This window comes from Coregonus clupeaformis, chromosome 30 (genome assembly GCF_020615455.1).
Source record: "Coregonus clupeaformis isolate EN_2021a chromosome 30, ASM2061545v1, whole genome shotgun sequence".
NCBI lineage: Eukaryota > Metazoa > Chordata > Actinopteri > Salmoniformes > Salmonidae > Coregonus > Coregonus clupeaformis.
The window spans coordinates 27,534,415-27,556,067 of NC_059221.1; the positions used below are offsets into that span (position 1 = coordinate 27,534,415).

General features: G+C 39.9%; 1 protein-coding gene across 3 annotated transcripts in view; it reads left to right on the top strand.

The window, feature by feature from the left end:
• The window catches only part of spen (spen family transcriptional repressor), a 43,777-nt gene that overhangs the window by 3,108 nt on the left and 19,016 nt on the right, over window positions 1-21,653 (top strand). For all 3 annotated transcript variants that reach the window (XM_041856196.2, XM_041856198.2, XM_041856197.2), the window contains exons 2-3: window positions 8,182-8,502; window positions 15,289-15,888. In XM_041856196.2, coding sequence (XP_041712130.2) covers window positions 8,182-8,502; window positions 15,289-15,888 — 921 coding nt within the window. The remainder of the gene's footprint in view (window positions 1-8,181; window positions 8,503-15,288; window positions 15,889-21,653) is intronic.

A 21,653-nucleotide genomic window follows, 5' to 3' on the forward strand; every position in this document is an offset into this window, starting at 1 on the left:
TGTAAAAAAAGGTCAGTGTAGAGCCCTGGGTCCTGATTTATATCCGTTGCGTAAATTAAGACTAAATATCTGCCCACAAAAATATTGAGATTTGTCAACTTGGCGCACGCCATACATACCGATGGTTCCCGTTATAAATCAGACCTGTCGTAAAAAAGTGCGCGCGTGAACACCATTATAACGCTGCCTGAAAAACGCCCATAATTCACCTTTTATGGTGACAATACCGCCCTAATTTGCTGTATACTTTGGAAGTATTGGAATTAAGCCAAGACAGTATCTAAAGGAAATAGCAATGGCGAACTTTATGACATTTATTTGGCGGTGTTGGCAGAACATTTTATTTTTTCAGTGGTATTTGCTGTATCTGACAGTTTCTGAAAGAAAAACAATTGCAAATTGTTGTGGACCTGTAAACAGATCGTTTGAATGCAATAATGTTTGCATTCGCTTTTTCCCAAACCTAAATATGCTGCACTGCCCGAGAATTCTGAAACATTGTCTACTTTGAAAAAAATGAAAAATACAGTAGGCCTACTTACAGTGGCAGCCTACACACTTCAATGCAAAAGAACAACTGTCTGTTCACCTGTTAAATTCTACTGTATGTTATAAACTGTGCTCCCTGTCGGATGCATAGAGCAAAAGCTTGAAATTATATTATCCTTTCTAATAGGCCCAATTTTAAATGAGAGATGGACATGGTAATTTGTTGTATGGCTACTTCGGGAATATGAACTCTACTGTCTCAACATGGCCAGAAAAGGTGAGGAATTTATTCTGCAATGGTTATGATAAATGTATATGTTTGTAAATGAAATATTGTCTACTCGAGAGATTTGACATGACTGTATTCAGACGTAGCCTACAAACATCAATGGAAAATGTGAACTGTCTGTTCTACCATTAAACTGCGCATCGGATCGCATAGAGCAAAATACTTGAAAAAGCTTATCTATACAGAACAAAAATATAAACACAACGTGTAAAGTGTTGGTCGCATGTTTCATGAGCTGAAATAAAAGATCCCAGAAATTGTTCATATGCACAAAAAGTGTATTTCTCTAAAATGTTGCACACAAATTTGTTTACATCCCTGTTAGTGAGGATTTCTCATTTGCCAAGATAATCCATCCACCTGACAGGTGTGGCATATCAATAAACTAATTAAACAGCATGATCATTACACAGGTGGCCTTGTGCTGGGGACAATAAAAGGCCACTCTAAAATGTGCAGTTTTGTCACACAACACAATGTCACAGATGTCTTATGTTTTGCGAGTATGAAACCATCACAATCAGTTGAGTTTGAGGGCCATAGACTGTTCTCTCTGCTTCTGCAAGGCAAGCAGTACCGGTGCATCAAGTCTGACATCAACAGGCTCCTGAACAGCTTCTCTCCCCAAGCCATAAGACTGCTTAAATGGCTAACTAAATAGCTAACAAAATGGCTACATGGACTATCTGAGTGGACCCTTGTTTTTTTGTTTTTTTATTCTTATTTTTGCACTGTCTATATACACACTCCCTCTATGCACACTCAAGCACACTGACACTCCAATACGCACACAAACACTCACTTCATAATTTGCTCACACACATATACATTTATACTGACTCTACACACACGCACACCCACTCACTCACATACAATCATCATATACCAGGATCTCAGCGATCACTGCCTTATTGCCTGCGTCCGTAACGGGTCTGCGGTCAAACAACCACCCCCATCACCGTCAAACGCTTCCTAAAACACTTTAGCGAACAGGCCTTCCTAATTGACCTGGCCCAGGTATCCTGGATGGATATCGATCTCATTCCGTCAGTAGAGGATGCCTGGTTGTTCTTTAAAAGTAATTTCCTCTCAGTCTTAAATAAACATGCCCCATTCAAAAAATACAGAACTAAGAACAGATATAGCCCCTGGTTCTCCTCAGACTTGACTGCCCTTGACCAGCACAAAAACATCCTGTGGCGTACTGCATTAGCATCGAACAGCTCCCGCGATATGCAACTTTTCAGGGAAGTTAGGAACCAATATACACAAGCAGTTAGGAAAGCAAAGGCTAGCTTTTTCAAACAGAAATGTGCATCCTGTAGCACTAACACTGTAAAGTCCATGGAGAATAAGAGCACCTCCTCCCAGCTGCCCACTGCACTGAGGCTAGGAAACACTGTCACCACCGATAAATCTACGATAATTGAGAATTTCAACAAGCATTTTGCTACGGCTGGCCATGCTTTCCACCTGGCTACCACTACCCCGGTCACCAGCGCTGCACCTTCCACTGCAACTTGCCCATGCCCCCCCCCTGACTATCCTACCGATCCTTGACTTCGACGATGTCATTTACAAAATAGCCTCCAACACTCTACTCAGCAAATTGGATGTAGTCTATCACAGTGCCATCCGTTTTGTCACCAAAGCCCCATATACTACCCACCACTGTGACCTGTACGCTCTTGTTGGCTGGTCCTCACTACATATTCGTCGCCAAACCCACTGGCTCCAGGCCATCTATAAATCATTGCTAGGCAAATCCCTGCCTTATCTTAGCTCATTGGTCACCATAGCAACACCCACCTGTAGTATGCACTCCAGCAGGTATACAGTGCTATGAAAAAGTATTTGCCCCCTTTCTAATTTTCTCTACTTTTGCATATTTGTGATACTGAATGTTATCAGATCTTCAACCAAAACCTAATATTAGATAAAGGGAACATAAGTGAACAAATAACACAACAATTACATATTTATTTCATAAACAAAGTTATGCAACACCCAATTCCCCTGTGTGAAAAGTAATTGCCCCCTTACACTCAATAACTGGTTGTGCCACCTTTAGCTGCAATGACTCCAACCAAATACTTCCTGTAGTTGTTGATCAGTCTCTCACGTCGCTGTGGAGGAATTTTGGCCCACTCTTCCATGCAGAACTGCTTTAACTCAGTGACGTGTGGGTTTTCAAGCATGAACTGCTCGTTTCAAGTCCTGCCACAACATCTCAATTGGGATTAGGTCTGGACTTTGACTAGGCCATTCCAAAACTTCCAGTTTGTTGCTTTTTAGCAATTTTCATGTAGACTTGATTGTGTGTTTTGAATCATTGTCTTGCTGCATGACCCAGCTGCGCTTCAGCTTCAGCTCACAGACGGATGGTCTGACATTCTCCTGTAGAATTCTCTGATACAGAGCAGAATTCATGGTTCCTTCTATTAAGGCAAGTCGTCCAGGTCCTGAGGCAGCAAAGCATCCCCAAACCATCACACCACCACCACCATGCTTGACCTTTGGTATGATGTTCTTACTGTGGAATGCAGTCTTTGGTTTTCGCCAGGCACAATGGGACCCATCTCGTCCAAAAAGTTGACTCAAGTTTGCCAAAAAGCACCTGGATGATCATCAAGATTCTTAGAAGAACATTCTATGGACAGATGATTCAAAAGTATAACATTTTGGACAACATGGTTCCATATACGCTGCTGCTACACTGTTTATCATATATCCTCATGCCTACTCACCTTACCCCTATACATATCTACCTCTATCACTCCAGTATCCCTGCACATTGTAAATTATGTACTGGAACTGACTGACCCTTCGGAAAGTATTCAGACCCATTGACTTTTTCCACATTTTGTTACTTTACAGCCTTATTCTAAAATGGATTAAATAAATAAAAATCCTCAGCAATCTATACACAATACCCCATAATGACAAAGCAAAAACAGGTTAGAATTCTTTGCAAATTTATTAAAAATAAAAAACATACCTTATTTACATAAGTATTCAGACCCTTTGCTATGAGACTCGAACTTGAGCTCCGTTGCATCCTGTTTCCATTTATCATCCTTGAGATGTTTCAAAAACGTGATTGGAGTCCACCTGTGGTAAATTCAATTGATTGGACATTATTTGGAAAGGCACACAACTGTCTATATAAAGTCCCACAGTTGACAGTGCATGTCAGAGCAACAACCAAGCCATGAGGTCGAAGGAACTGTCCATAGAGCTCCGAGACAGGATTGTGTCGAGGCATAGATCTGGGGAAGGGTACAAAAAATGTCTGCAGCATTGAAGGTCCACAAGAACACAGTGGGTCTCCATCATTCTTAAATGGAAGAAGTTTGGAACCACCAAGACTCTTCCTAGAGCTGGCTGCCCGGCAAAACTGAGCAATCGGGGGAGAAGGGCCTTGGTCAGGGAGGTGACCAAGAGCCCGATGGTCACTGACAGAGCTCTAGAGTTCCTCTGTAGAGATGGGAGAACCTTCCAGAAGGACAACCATCTCTGCAGCACTCCACCAATCAGGCCTTTATGGGAGAGTGGCCAGACGGAAGCCACTCCTCAGTAAAAGGCACATGACAGCCCGCTTGGAGTTTGCCAAAAGGCACCTAAATACTCTCAGACCATGAGAAACAAGATTCTCTGGTCTGATGAAACCAAGATTGAACACTTTGGCCTGAATGCCAAGCATCACGTCTGGAGAACCTGGTACCATCCCTACGGAGAAGCATGGTGGTGGCAGAATCATGCTGTGGGGATGTTTTTCAGCAGCAGGGACTGGGAGACTAGTCAGGATCGAGGCAAAGATGAACGGAGCAAAGTACAGAGAGGTCCTTGATGAAAACCTGCTCCAGAGCACTCAGGACCTCAGACTGGGGAGAAGGTTCACCTTCCAACAGGACAATGACCCTAAGCACACAGCCAAGACAATGCTGGAGTGGCTTCGGGACAAGTCTCTGAATGTCCATGAGTGGCCCAGCCAAAGCCCGGACTTGAACCCAATCGAACATCTCTGGAGAGACCTGAAAATAGCTGTGCAGCAACGCTCCCCAACCAACCTGACAGAGCTTCAGAGCGTCTGCAGAGAAGAATGGGAGAAACTCCCCAAATACAGGTGTGCCAAGCTTGTAGCATCATATCCAAGAAGACTCGATGCTGTAATCGCTGCAAAAGGTGCTTCAACAAAGTACTGAGTAAAGGGTCTGAATACTTATGTAAATGTGAAATGTCATTTGTTTTATTTGTAATAAATGAGCAAACATTTCTAAAAAACTATTTTTGCTTTGTCATTGTGGGATACTGTGTGTAGATTGATGAGAAAAAAAGCAATTCAATCAATTTTAGAATAAGGCTGTAACGCAACAAAATGTGGAAAAAGTCAAGGGGTCTGAATACTTTCTGAATGCACTGTGTATATACTGAAGAAAAATATAAACGCAACAATTTCAACGATTTTACTGAGTTACAGTTCATATAAGGAAATCAGTCAATTTAAATAAATTCAATTGGCCATAATCTATGGATTTCACATGACTGGGCAGGGGCACAGCCATGGGTGAGCTTGGGAGGGCATCACCCACTCAGAATGAGTTTTTCCCCACAAAAGGGCTTTATTACAGACAGAAATACGTATAAATGTCAACTTTTGCATTAACTGGCGCACGCATGTTTTGGGGCATATTTTATGCGTAGGCAACATTTATAAATGAGGCCCCGGAAGAGCAAACCAGGAAATGTCACGTGTAGTTATACTGCATTGCGCAGACCTCATCAGAGTTCCATCTTTGAATAATTTAAAGAAAGGACCTTTCTCATAACTAGAATACATGATTTATTGAATGTATGTACAGGTAACTGCCAAAATACAGGAAACACTTGAGTAAATGAGGGATAGGCCTACAAAGTATATTGAATGCAGGTACTTCCACACAGGTGTGGTTCCTGAGTTAATAAATACATTTCAACTTTAAAATGTATGCCAACCCAAGTTTAACAAACCATACGCATATGCAGTATGAAAAAAAATAAAAAAGGTATGCACTCACTAACTGTAAGTAGCTCTGGATAAGAGCGTCTGCTAAATGACTAAAATGTAAAAAATGTATGCACAAGGACTACGTTGAACAATTTAAACAGGACATTTCACAAAAACACATTTAGTGGAAGAACTGTGCAGAACAGTAAAATCTCCTTCAGTTTTTTATGCGACCAGGTTTTCCAAAAACTCTGTTAAATATCTGCTCCAAATTAAGATTCAACGATGTCTGCAGAAAGAATGGGGTGTCAGCTATGACATGACACCTTGGGTTTCATTATTATTATTTTGGGCTATTGAAATACGGTAGGTGAAGTGGATTTACATCCGGTAACGGAATTACATCATGGGTCCCTGATCTGTATTATACAGAAATGCCTAATTACGGATATGAGTATCATTCTCTTCCTTCATGGTAATGTATCATGAATAGGTACACAAAGGTAGAAATATGAAATATTCTTCTTTTACATATCTGGGTATTATTCTACACACTGGCTATTATTGTAATGAGCTCCGCCCCCAAACAAGACCACATTTGGTTGGTCTGGACAAGACCAAATCTGAAACAATCATAGACATCTATGTTTCATAAATTTGGACATCACAGTACAGCACAGTAGAGTACATTTAAAGTAGATATGTACAGTACAATACAGTACATTATACTCTACAGTGCTCTACTGTACTGAACTCTGCTCTACTGTACTGTTCTCTACTGTGCTGTCCAAACTTGTGAAACATGGATGTCTATGATTTGGTCAGGCCAGGGCGGACTGACCCAAACTACTTTTTGACGTCCAGTGTCGGTTGGTGCTCAGTGGGTGAGGATGCTTGTTACAGTAAATGGAAAGAGGGTAGGTGCCAGGAAGAGCTGGGTGAGGTGACATTAACTGGAGAAAGAAAGAAGAGAGAGAGAGGGCGGCAGAGGGAGAGAGGTTGTCCAGACTGTTTTCAGTCTTGCTTTGACCACCAGACGACAGAAAGAGAAACAACAGTTATGAGCTGAACATAACAGTATGCCATTGGAAGGGAGGACAGTAGCAGGTGACCCAACTGGTTTGTGACTACTATGATTTCCCATTGTAGACAATTCAATTGCAGCAATTCCATTACAGATTTGGTAACAATTACGAGTTTTAATCACTTAATAATTCATCATCAAACTTTATCAGTAAAATCACTATAACTAATTGGTAGGTCTACCTTTACTTGTTACTTCTATGAACTTTCATTATCCTCCCTCATGAGGGAGAGAAAGTAGAAAATATCTTAAAGATATGTGCACAAGGCAATGTTTCTTAAACTTACAGAAGGCAAATAATTTCTCCCAAACTAAATAGAAGTGTTGATATTAGTTGTCAGGGGTCTTTACTTCAACATACTCTTAGCTTTCATTTGACACCCAATTTGACATGCTCCAATGAACATCACATGTTAAGGCTCATGGGTCCTTTTAGATCAGAGATTTCGAACTCATTCCATGGAGGGCCTAGTGTCTGCGGGTTTTGGGGTTTTCCTTTCAATTAAGACATAGACAACCAGGTGAGGGAAGTTCCTTACTAATCAGTGACCTTATTTCATCAATCAAGTACAAGGGAGGAGCGGAAACCCGCAGACACTCGGCCCTCCGTGGAATGAGTTTGACAAGTGTTTTAGATGGAAATGCCCTTAAGCAATTAACATCCCATCATGCTTAAGGTCATGTATAAAAATGACCATTTGCCCATTTACGTTGGCTACCATGACTAGAAGAAGACATCTCAGTGACTTTGAAAGAGGGGTCTCAAAGGAGCATAGGACGTTTTTAAAGTGTGTGTGTGCGTCTGTCACCAGATCTCAAACCAAATGAACACTTATGGGAGATTCTGGTGCGGTGCCAGAGACTGGTTTCCACCACCATCAACAAAACACCAAATGATGGAATTTCTAGTGGAAGAATGGTGTTGCATCCCTCCAATAGAGTTCCAGCCAAGGCACATTGAAGCTGTTCTGGTGGCTCTTGTGGCCCAACGCCCTATTTAGTCACTATGTTGGTGTTTCCTTTATTTTGTCAGTTAACTGTATGTATCGTGCTATGTGCCAAGATTTGTAGTTGCTTGGTTACTGTTGCCTGGTGAGGTTGGGAAATGACTGGCCTAATACATATTTTGTAAGGACACCCTTTTGTGGACCCCACCCCCTGCATGCACATACACACGCACTCACACACACCTTGACTCAATATTAGAAAACGCATAGGTCTACTTGAAGAGTAGGCTCCTTTACCCATTGACTTGTTTCCATTTCCAATAAAACATAGAATTGGTATACAACTTAAAACAATAAATAATCAAATTTTTCCTTTCCTCCATAGATATGGACGGGTGGAGAGTGTCAAGGTCCTTCCAAAACGGGGGTCAGAAGGTGGAGTCGCAGCTTTTGTGGATTTTGTGGACATTAAAAGTGCTCAGAAGGCTCATAATTCTATCAACAAGATGGGGGACAGAGACCTGCGCACTGATTACAATGAGCCAGGCACAATCCCTAGTGCCGTGAGAGGGCTGGACGATAGCCTGTCCTTAGGCTCTCGTGGGCGGGATGTTTCAGGGTTTACAAGGGCGGCAGGGGGCCCGGTGTATGGGCCCCCTGCATCTCTCCACAGCAGAGAGGGACGCTATGAACGCAGACTAGACGGGTAAGTGGACAATGTTTCTCTGAAGGCAGGGGGAACTTGGTTTCTGATAACTCCTTACCCCCAAGCATTTTTCCACCATCTATTAATTTACTTGTTTGGGAGTTAAAGAGCAGAAAGAGGGGGAAATGAAAAAAGTTCATACGCAGGAATAAATCTGTAGGCATCCCTTCTAGTCCTCAGAGCTTTGCCATCGCTCATGGATTGATATGGTAGAAACCAAGCTATACTGTAAATGAGCATGTCAATTTTTATGTACATCATGCACACAATTGTATTTCTATGTGTGTAGTAAATAGTGTATTGGCTGTTGGGGATTATCTTTGTGAGCTTAAACATTCCTGTGAGGTGGATATCCCATTTGTGGAGAGTACGAGGCATATTGGATATCGTAAAATTCCTGGGATTAATGGATGCTGGAGAGAGTTTGTTCCAGCGGCCTTCCCTGGGATCTCCCTGATCTGGAGTACCGTGCCCTCCTTGGTGGATTAATGGGTCACCCTATTTTCGTATAACAACCAAGAATACATATTTACACATTTTAAGATGCATTAACTAGTTTTTGGATTAGTGGAAATTGGGTTCTCGATCATTCTGCAACCCTTCCAATGGTCTTTTCAAATGCAGCACTTTCCTTGTGGTCCGGAGTCATGTGGAGAACCTAACCCGGATATGTATTCCCCTATTGGATTAAAACTGGCCAATCACGAAAGGATATTCTATCATTCGATAAAGGTATGGGTTTTCCGGTTTTGTGTGGGATTATGTTTGATATCAGGGTTTAACAATTAAATGCTGGGAGACCTCTACTGTTGATCAACTTTGTAGAGAAACGACAGAAACGGTGAGCAAATTAGAAATGTTTTTTTATTCAAACACCATTTTTGTTGGTGGTTCAAATTATTTTTCTATTTTTGCTCTTGAAAGAGTGAGACTGTCCAATGGATGTAGGGGAAGCATTAAACAGATTCACTTAATAGAGGATTGTACTATTTTGGAATCATACAAATCAATACAATTACATGGAAATATGGGGCTGAAGAACATGGCACTGGATGTCAGTGGAGATACCTGCCTTCTGTCAGTGGATTACCTCCCTCCTGAATGTGGAACTACATCTGTCCATCCTTGGATACAATTATTCTCAGAATCAGAAAAGACAACATCCTGTCAACATCTTACCAAAGAATTAGCCTACTGCCTTTAAGGCAACTGTACCTATGAGGGAGAATCATGGAGTTAAAGACATGGATTACTACTGACAAATAAACTGTGCTACTACCAGATAATTTTTGCTTCAATGGATCTAGTTGGACAATTGCTCAATTTTGCACACAGAATGTGGCGGACTATTAAAGATAAAGATGAAATACTTTTTTCCCACTATTCATGTGCCATGATGTTCCAGACTCATTGCTCATGGGGAATCAATAGAGCACTGTTTACAGAAGCTGGACAATTGGATATAATTTATTGATTTGACTGGACTATGTTGCCTATTTTCCATGAACATTAATCAAATTGATCCGTTACGTTTTATGTAACCATTTTTGAAAGGATAGTTTAGTCTGACTTCCTATGACTATTTTCCATCACAGAAAAATCTTGTTACAATTGGATTAGATTTTTGGATCAGTTGATATTCCAGCCCCTCAAATCAAGTGACGATTCCTGCCATACTGATGAGGATTACTATTTTGAACATAAACCTGCCAGAATAATTGTTTATTTTTTAAATATATAATTTTTAATTCAATTTTTATACCCACCCTACGGTTTTCCTTTTTGCTCACAAATTTCTGTCTCCCTAGATTGTATTTGGAATTGTAGGTCGAGTTACCGCTGTCTCAAAAGGTTGGTATGTCCTGCCTTGTGTATTTTAGCTGTTCTCTCTAACCCCTAGTTTGAACCCCTGTCTCTCTCCATATTTCCTACTAACAGAAATAGCAGTTAAATAGACTGTTTACTTGCTTGTTGTTATTTGCAGAATGTGTACCTTTTTATCTGCTGTCCCCCTCACCTTGAACCTACTCCGCCCACTTCCCAGCTCCTAATCCCCTAGTCATTAGTACCGTGTTGCTGAGGCATTTTTCACATTAAGTGAGATGAGAGTGAAAAATGGAGACACAGGCCAGATAATCTAAACAGAGGGATGCACCTCTGAATGTTTTTTAAACCATGAACAATTATGTCAGATTTCATAGTTGCATTAGTTAATAAAAATATGATTTAAAAACCCAATTTGAAATGCTACTGTATATTACATTTTACTGTCAGATTTGTCATGACTAAAGGGTTTATGACAATGTTTAGATGGCTATGGCAAAGTCTCTCATTTTGTCAGTGGCTTAACCTTGGAAACTTGTCAATTCCTTTTTCTTCTGAGCCAAAGAGTAGGATAACTCCAGGAACAGATTCCTGATGCAGAATTTGTACTGAAAGCCAAATGATCCAAAATAAAAAATTAGCAATGGGCTTTGGCAAACCTAATTGTCAATGTACAGAGTCAGATGAACTTGTGGATACCGTTTTTATGTCTCTGTGTCCAGTATGAAGGAAGTTAGAGGTAGTTTTGCAAGCCAATGATAACTAGCGTTAACGCAATGACTGGACGTCTATGGGTATCTGCAAGCATGCTTTGCCCAAGATTATCATAAGACATTAACACAATGCTTCAGTGATTTGTATTTTCTTTCAGAAGAGGAAAAGCGGGAATGACCCTGTCTGTGTGCGCGTTTGTCTACCACTTTGTGTAGCCATTAGCAAAGATGCTAATGATGGCTGTTTTTTGGTAGATGGAAAAGCTTTCCAAAAAACCTTCTCAATTAAATGTTAACTACAAAGTAGCCTATGCCTACCTGGTAGAATTAGATCATGATTATTTGCATCAATCCAGTGGTGATTTGTTTAGCAAACTCTGCAATAACATGTGAACTACAGAATTAAAGGGTATCTACACCCAAAAATGTAAATTTCTTAGATTTTTCCAAGACCTCAAAAGTGGTCTCCTGATGTGGTTTGACCATTGTTGTGGACTTAGAACATCCAATTTTGTTATTATTCTATAAATAAAGTGATTTTGAGAGCGAAAACCTTAAAAAAACTAAATTGAATTTTGGGCCCTACAATATACAGTAGGGAGAACAAGTATTTGATACACTGTCGATTTTGCAGGTTTTCCTACTTACAAAGCATGTAGAGGTCTGTAATCTTTATCATAGGTACACTTCAACTGTGAGAGACGGAATCTAAAACACAAATCCAGAAAATCACATTGTATGATTTTTAAGTAATTAATTTGCATTTTATTGCATGACATAAGTATTTGATCACCTACCAACCAGTAAGAATTCCGGCTCTCACAGACCTGTTAGTTTTTCTTTAAGAAGCCCTCCTGTTCTCCACTCATTACCTGTATTAACTGCACCTGTTTGAACTCGTTACCTGTATAAAAGACACCTGTCCACACACTCAATCAAACAGACTCCAACCTCTCCACAATGGCCAAGACCAGAGAGCGGTGTAAGGACATCAGGGATACAATTGTAGACCTGCACAAGGCTGGGATGGGCTACAGGACAATAGGCAAGCAGCTTGGTGAGAAGGCAACAACTGTTGGCGCAATTATTAGAAAATGGAAGTTCAAGATGATGGTCAATCACCCTCGGTCTGGGGCTCCATGCAAGATCTCACCTCGTGGGGCATCAATGATCAGCCCAGAACTACACAGCAGGACCTGGTCTAAACTCCACTCACTGTGTTTGGAGGAAGAAGAAGGATGAGTACAACCCCAAGAACACCATTCCAACCATGAAGCATGGAGGTGGAAACATCATTCTTTGGGGATGCTTTTCTGCAAAGGGGACAGGACGACTGCACCGTATTGAGGGGTGGATGGATGGGGCCATGTATCGGGAGATCTTGGCCAACAACCTCCTTCCCTCAGTAAGAGCATTGAAGATGGGTCGTGGCTGGGTCTTCCAGCATGACAACGACCCAAAACACACAGCCAGGGCAACTAAGGAATGGCTCCGTAAGAAGCATCTCAAGATCCTGGAGTGGCCTAGCCAGTCTCCAGACCTGAACCCAATAGAAAATCTTTGGAGGGAGCTGAAAGTCCGTATTGCCCAGCGACAGCCCCGAAACCTGAAGGATCTGGAGAAGGTCTGTATGGAGGAGTGGGCCAAAATCCCTGCTGCAGTGTGTGCAAACCTGGTCAAGACCTACAGGAAACGTATGATCTCTGTAATTGCAAACAAAGGTTTCTGTACCAAATATTAAGTTCTGCTTTTCTGATTTATCAAATAATTATGTCATGCAATAAAATGCAAATGTATTACTTAAAAATCATACAATGTGATTTTCTGGATTTTTGTTTTAGATTCCGTCTCTCATAGTTTAAGTGTACGTATGATAAAAATTACAGACCTCTACATGCTTTGTAAGTAGGAAAACCTGCAAAATCAGCAGTGTATCAAATACTTGTTCTCCCCACTGTACGTGGTTTTGAAACGTTCTAACTGTGACTAATTATGATAAACCAATCATTAAACTTCCGTCATGCTCATCACTGTATTCAGAAAGGAAGTTATGGTAAAGCTTTATTTTACAGATAGCTTATGTACCAGGTAGTTATTTTAAATTACATTTTAAATTGTATAGTAGTTATACTTTGGTTTCTTTGAGATTCAGACTTGTGTCACTATGTACCAGGTAGTTACCAATTGTGTTTTATTCCTTTGGGTGCAGAAAGTACTAGAAAGACAGTATCCATTGTTACCACAGTCTTTTAAGAGGTACCATCTTAAACCAGGCTGTATAAAGTGTTACCAAAGTTACAGAGCCAGCACCTTCTAAACTGCGTTTCAATAAGTCACAGATTAATCTCATACATATGAAAAGGTTAACTAATCATTTAAGTGTGATTCCTACATTGTAATCTCAGTGGGGACGCCCTGTTTTGTGTTCAATTTTTAAGTAGGCATGAAATGAGCTTTTTTTATTCCTCTGCCTTAATTCAAATATTTGTTGATAAATCGACACCTCGTTAACTCACACATTTTTGATAGACCCCAACTGCCTCTTTATTGAAGTGGTGCTGTACCTGCTATAAGAACATAAATTAGTACAAGTGTATTCATTAGTTAGCAGAGCATATGATTCAATTTCAGTGTACATAAAACCTTTGGATTGGAATGGTGTTTGTACTTTGTTTTAGGCCATTCTGACAAAGATGAAGGCTCTCGCACCTTGACAAGCTACCAGTTAGGAGGTCTGGTGATTTTGTAGTTTAGATAGCAAGTTATCTTGTAGGATAATCCTCAGAAACTGCTGCATTTTTGTAATTATTTCAATAATTGAATATGGATAAGTGCAGTATCTTTTTCGCTAGCAGCTACCGCTGTGAACTTCCATAAAAGCTAACATAACTAATTGTGCAATAACATTATGATCGTAATTTCACAATACAGTGAAAACCGTGTAATTGAGATATTTTAGTGTTATCATACTATCAAAATCTAATTCTGGACATCCCTAATGGCAAACTCAGTGGATTATTATTGAGCTATCAACTACTTGTCTATTGCCTGAAATGCTCCTCAGTTCCATTTAAGAATGGGATTGCATACATTGAAATAGGTTCTCGTCAATAATATTTGTTATATTGTTCTCATATACTGTACATTATAAACTGGAGTTAAACATCATCTTTGATCTGTCTGATCATGCACCATTAATGTACAGCTGTCCAGAATGATATTTTTTTAAATTAGCGTTAGGTTTTAGAATTACATCCATTGTGAAGGCCCCAGACTCTTGTTGTTCCACATCAGGATGTGTCTCTATTGTATGGATCATAAGAAATATAATAATAATAATAATAATAATAATAATAATATGCCATTTAGCAGACGCTTTTATCCAAAGCGACTTACAGTCATGCGTGCATACATTTTTTTTTTGTGTATGGGTGGTCCCGGGGATCGAACCCACTACCTTGGCGTTACAAGTGCCGTGCTCTACCAGCTGAGCTACAGAGGTGTAAGAGCTGGAGTTATTATGCAAATATAGAAACAAGTTTATTTTCTTTCTGCATTTCAGTCGAGTACATGTAATACTATGTCTAAAATATCTACTCCTTTTATTTAGGTTCTTACCGGTTTTCAATACATTTTCCAATTAAGAAGATTTGGATGTTCATTAAAATACTAGAATAAAATTCACAAACAAATGAAAGATTTTGAATAAATTGCCATGCTTAGTTAGTAGTAGTTAAACATTTCATTTAGATAAAAATCTGAAAGTATCTGGACAAATATAAGTGACAAATTCTGCAACAAATAATGAGCGATATGAATTCATTAGAAATATTTACAAATATTTTTAAACTAAATATCTTGCTAAAGTAAAGTACGATATATCAATTAAAATGTTTACTGTATTTTTTAAGTCTCAAACAGAAACCCCATTTGAACACTCAACTTGACTGCTGTCTTAGTTATTTGATAACCTGATATACTTTTATTTACCACCGTGTGAAGCTCAACTAGTTTTGTAATTGGTGTCAAAAAGCATAATGTGCATCTCTCTCTCTCTCTCTCTCTCTCTCTCTCTCTCTCTCTCTCTCTCTCTCTCTCTCTCTCTCTCTCTCTCTCTCTCTCTCTCTCTCTCTCTCTCTCTCTCTCTCTCTCTCTCTCTCTCTCTCTCTCTCTCTCTCTCTCTCTCTCTCTCTCTCTCTCTCTCTCTCTCTCTCCATTTACTCCTTCCATCCCTATCCCTGTCACTCAGGACTGCTGAAAGTCGGGATCGAGCATATGATCACAGTGCCTATGGTCATCACGAGCGTGCTGGCAGCAGCTTTGACCGGCAGCGTCACTACGACACAGACTATTACCGAGATACCAGGGAGAGAACACTTAACACTGGGACTGGAACTGCCAGTGGAGGTGGTGGGGCTGTCTCTGCAGGGGTCGGTGGAGGAGTTGTAGGTGCTGGCGCCAGTGGAACAGGTGGAGGGACTGGGGCTGTGGCTGGAGGAAGTGGAGGATCTTCATCGGTTGGTGTGGGATACTATCGTTCACATAGCCGGAGCCCGAGCCACTTTGATACACCAGAGCCTCGATATGAGCCTCGTACCAGAGAACCCTTTATTCTGGCCAGCGTAGTTCACAGGGATTTGTACCAAGAAGAGGGAGGTCGGCGTAGAGATCGTTCTTACCACGACAGTCGTAGCCGGTCTCCACACTCTTCACATTCATGTAACCCCTCTCCACAAAGGTTGGCGACTCAGGCATCCCGGCCTCCCCGCTCCCACAGTGGCTCCGGCTCTCGCAGCCGTTCCTCCAGTTCCGACTCAGTCAGCAGCACCAGCAGCAGCACCAGTGGCAGGTAGGTAGAGCGAGTGCTCATTAGTTTCACTTTCATGCATTCTGTCCCCTGCAGTTATCACATGGTGTCTCTGTGCCCATCTTTCTGCTTTACTCAGAGTACAACTTGCTCGATGAAACAAATCAGAAATGCTTCTTAAACAAGAAGCATAGTTAGCCACCCAAATGTAGAACTTAGCCACCCACATTCAAAGGGATGTTTCACTCAAAATACAACCTAGTTATGGGTGATTACTCATGAAACTAGAACAAAACAAGTTGTTAAATAAATGTTTTGATTTTCACAAAATGTGATCTATAGAAGGGTCCTTTAGATAAAGGATTGTTGACATATATTTGACATTTGTATCTTAAAGCATATTTGAGACATAATGTATAGAAGTAGGAATATTTGTAACATTTTGGACTCCATCGGTATCTGTAGGTGCTACAAAGCCAAAGTTGGTGTCATATGAATCGTTACAGCGTATACTATAATATGATTAGTATTTTGATTTCAATAACCATTTTCTTACATTGAGGTGAGGTATATTATGTTCAACAGTATATAGAAAAATGACCCAAATCAAAATGGTACATTTTCAATATTCATACAACTTTCAATATTCATACATTTTAAGAAATGTGCTATTGAAATCAAAATGCTACTCATATTACTGAGCAAGCAGTAAAGCTTTATATGACACCAACTTTTGCTTTGTAGCGCCTACAGATGAAACATTATGGAGTCTTATAGGAGGCCTTGGTGAGGCCAAAATATCACAAATATTCCAACTTCAATTAATTATTTCTCAATTATGCTTTAAAGGGATACTTCTGGATTATGGCAATGAGCACCGTTATCTACATCCCCAGAGTCAGATGAACTCGTGGATACCATTTTTATGTGTCTCCGTGCAGTTTGAAGGAAGTTGCTAACTAGCGCTAGGGCAAATACTAACTCGCGCTAGTGCAAATGATTGGAAGTCTATGGTATCTGCTAGCATGAAACTACCTCCAACTTCCTTCATACTGGATGCAGAGACCATATAAATGCTATCCATGAGTTCATTTGACTCTGGGGAAGTAGATAAAGGGCCTCATTTGCCAAAAATCCCGAAGTATCCCTTTAAGATACAAATGTAAAATATATGTCAACAATCCTTCCTCCAAAGATTAAATTTGGTGAAATCCCCAAAATCATGGTCTTGTTTTGTTCTAGATTTGTGAGGAATCACCCTTATGTAATGCTTTATAATAACCAATTATTATGAAAAGCATGCCCCTCCAAGAACTTAAAGGACTAGCTTATTCAACTTGCTTGTGGCATATGATTTGAATTCACTCAACATAAATTGATAGTAGTTTAAGCGTCTCTGGCTCACAAACTTCTGAGTGAAATTAAAGCTAGTTAGCGTTATTAGCATAGTAACTCCAGTTCAGGATGCACCAACTTGGCTTTGATGAATGTAATACAATGAACTCAATAGTAGAAAATTGTTCTACTTCTTTGGTTTTAACAAAAATTGTACAATATTATTTCCACTTTTGCTTATTCGGTGTGAATTGCTCAGACCCACTAAATTCCTTGAAAAAGATTTTTGTGTGAAGTGCTAATACAAGGGTATTCAAATCTTACCCTGGGAGGTCCGGAGTACTGCTGGTTTTCTGTTTTACTTGATAATTATTGCACCCACCTGCTGTCCCAGGTCTAAATCAGTCCCTGATTAGAGGGGAAGAATGAAAAAGCAGTGGAACTGGCTTTGAGGTCCAGCTTTGAATTTGAGGGGGCTAGAAGTTAAAGCCCCACTAATCTTGAGCCGAGGTAACTCCTTGGAAATCTGGTATAAATGTAACGACAAATTCCAACAACCGGTGTCAAAAGGTAAATTGATATGGAATGACAGTGAAAATGTGCAAGGAGACTTCTTTAGCGTGGCAAGAGTAAGTAGGTTCTATAATTTAAGCAGTTTCATTGGTTATTTGAGAGCATTGAGATCTGACACAATAGACTGCACAGCTTGATATGCTTGGTGTGTGCACCCAGCTGCATATGTGGTTTCAGGAAGAAATGCTACAGGGAATTTTTGGAGACTGCTGGTGTATTTTCTCACTGCCCACCTCTGTGTATGGGTAATGTCTCCCCCCCCCTCCTCCGTGAGATCCAGTTGGAACTGGACATTTCTAGCCACTGTTTGCTCCCTGCCCTCTCCCACAGGCCAGGCACCATCAGCAGCACTTATGGGAGTGTCTGAGGGAAGGAGGAGGAGCCGAGGGAAACAAATAGCTGAGAGACAGCTGGAAAATTGAGAAGGGAATGGGAATAGTGGGGTGTACTACTGAAGGGATGCACGGCTTATGAAATGTCTATTGCAAGTGTGAACATATCTAATGGTCATGTTTACTACTGTGTAACAGTATACTGTGACATAAAAAAACTATCTCAGCATAATTTTGAAAAGCAAAATCAATTCCCATCCCACAAGAGATTGAGATGGAATGGTAGAACTATACAATGAAAATAATTGTTTTGTTTTTATTACATATGAGGATTGCAGCTCATATTTATTTTCTAAAACATTTCATTTTTTTGCTCCCTTTCTATTTCTTCTGTTATAAAATATATTATTCCATTACTAACAACACAAGCAGTATTTTGTCAAAAGTGCTCTCTATTTGCTCTACAAAAGCCAGTGTCTTGCCATTTTGTCATCTACCTGAGTCATGATTTGCTAAAATTGGAATCAATGCACTTGTGATCTATTGTAGTTCTCAGCTGCTCTCAAACCTTGGTTGTTAGTCAAGGTGATTTGATTCAAATCCATATGGGCACGATCTGCTGAATGCACTCATGGATAACTCTTATATTCACCAACACGGTGAACAGATATACAGAATATTCTGCTTCAACATATAAATAGAAAAAAACTCAAAACAGATTTGATTCCATGTGGATGAATTGTGAGAACAGTGCCACTCAAAGACAAGTAATGGTATTACATATTCCTTTATGCTAGGGTAACCTTAATTATTTCCAACCTCGTATAGAAGTTTGTTCAAACAAACATGATTGTTGTTGAGTGTACTGGGGGATTCTCACAAAACTGGCACTTGACAAAAAAAATTCTGCCAAAAAATGAAACAATGTCCACCATAATTACTCTTGGATCACTAAGATTAGGATCTGTAGTTATCTATTTCATAATTATTATGTTTATTGATCAGATATTATGCATTTTACCACAATTTCCACAACTACCAATGCAAAACCTCTCATTACCGCAACAGAAACAAATCATTTTCTAATATTTAACATTGCTCACGTAATGAAAAGGCCTGAGTTAAACATAACACTGAAAATAAATATATTTAACATTCAATTATTCAAATGTATTTTGTAATTTATCTTATTACTGCAACACAACCTTTTCTGAATCTTGTTTTTTGTCATAATTACTTGTGTATGTATATATGTTATTTTTATGTACACATATTTGGGTAAAGAACAAAAGACACACTATCAGATTAATCCAAAATTACTAAAGTATACGTTTTACCTTTCGTAATATTTCTGAAGTATTTGTGCATTACGGTAATGATGAGCAGGTTTCGGAAAATAGTGTTGCATAGTTTGCCATTGAAAAACTGTACTGAGCTCTATTTAAGATTCAGTAACCCAATACATCATCAAACTGTCATTTGTTAATCAAAAATGATTTACATAATAATAAAATCACTGATCTAAATGCAATTGACTAAAATACTCCATCATTTAGCATAAGTACTGTAATTACGTGCATGTGTTTTCAAAAGTGGACTTAAGCATAAAAAGGTAACATAAAAAAAAAAGAATCTCCAAGGTACAGTGGGGGAAATAAAGTATTTAGTCAGCCACCAATTGTGCAAGTTCTCCCACTTAAAAAGATGAGAGAGGCCTGTAATTTTCATCATAGGTACACATCAACTATGACAGACAAAATGAGAAAAAAAAATCCAGAAAATCACATTGTAGGATTTTTAAGGAATTTATTTGCAAATTATGGTGGAAAATAAGTATTTGGTCAATAACAAAAGTTTCTCAATACTTTGTTATATACCCTTTGTTGGCAATGACACAGGTCAAACGTTTTCTGTAAGTCTTCACAAGGTTTTCACACACTGTTGCTGGTATTTTGGCCCATTCCTCCATGCAGATCTCCTCTAGAGCAGTGATGTTTTGGGGCTGTCGCTGGGCAACACTTTCAACTCCCTCCAAAGATTTTCTATGGGGTTGAGATCTGGAGACTGGCTAGGCCACTCCAGGACCTTGAAATGCTTCTTACGAAGCCACTCCTTCGTTGCCCGGGCGGTGTGTTTGGGATCATTGTCATGCTGAAAGACCCAGCCACGTTTCATCTTCAATGCCCTTGCTGATGGAATACATGGCCCCATTCATTCTTTCCTTTACACGGATCAGTCGTCCTGGTCCCTTTGCAGAAAAACAGCCCCAAAGCATGATGTTTCCACTCCCATGCTTCACAGTAGGTATGGTGTTCTTTGGATGCAACTCAGCATTCTTTGTCCTCCAAACACGACGAGTTGAGTTTTTACCAAAAAGTTCTATTTTGGTTTCATCTGACCATATGACATTCTCCCAATCCTCTTCTGGATCATCCAAATGCACTCTAGCAAACTTCAGACGGGCCTGGACATGTACTGGCTTAAGCAGGGGGACACGTCTGGCACTGCAGGATTTGAGTCCCTGGCGGCGTAGTGTGTTACTGATGGTAGGCTTTGTTACTTTGGTCCCAGCTCTCTGCAGGTCATTCACTAGGTCCCCCCGTGTGGTTCTGGGATTTTTGCTCACCGTTCTTGTGATCATTTTGACCCCACAGGGTGAGATCTTGCGTGGAGCCCCAGATCGAGGGAGATTATCAGTGGTCTTGTATGTCTTCCATTTCCTAATAATTGCTCCCACAGTTGATTTCTTCAAACCAAGCTGCTTACCTATTGCAGATTCAGTCTTCCCAGCCTGGTGCAGGTCTACAATTTTGTTTCTGGTGTCCTTTGACAGCTCTTTGGTCTTGGCCATAGTGGAGTTTGGAGTGTGACTGTTTGAGGTTGTGGACAGGTGTCTTTTTATACTGATAACAAGTTCAAACAGGTGCCATTAATACAGGTAACGAGTGGAGGACAGAGGAGCCTCTTAAAGAAGAAGTTACAGGTCTGTGAGAGCCAGAAATCTTGCTTGTTTGTAGGTGACCAAATACTTATTTTCCACCATAATTTGCAAATAAATTCATTAAAAATCCTACAATGTGATTTTCTAGATTTTTTTTTCTCCTCAATTTGCCTGTCATAGTTGACGTGTATCTATGAGGAAAATTACAGTTCTCTCTCATCCTTTTAAGTGGGAGAACTTGCACAATTGGTGGCTGACTAAATACTTTTTTCCCCACTGTATTTACAGGTAATATTGGCGTTAGGACGTGGATATGTGTGGTTCTAAGGTATTTTAGATGCATTTCTAAATTGAATGGCATCCTATGGGCAAATGGCAAACATGATATACCTATAAAGTATCTAAATATGTGGGATATGGATCAAAAACTGTCTTGGGATATCAAACAACAGTAAAGGTAATTGCTAAAACAGGTACACTTGTCAAAATGAAGGATATCCTCCTTTAAGTGGCTGGGTTGCTGAAACAAACTCCAGATTGTGGCTTTAAGTAAATCTGAATAAGGTTTATGCACCCATATTTCTTGACAACTCCTACTTAATAAAATAACTGATGTTTTACAAAAA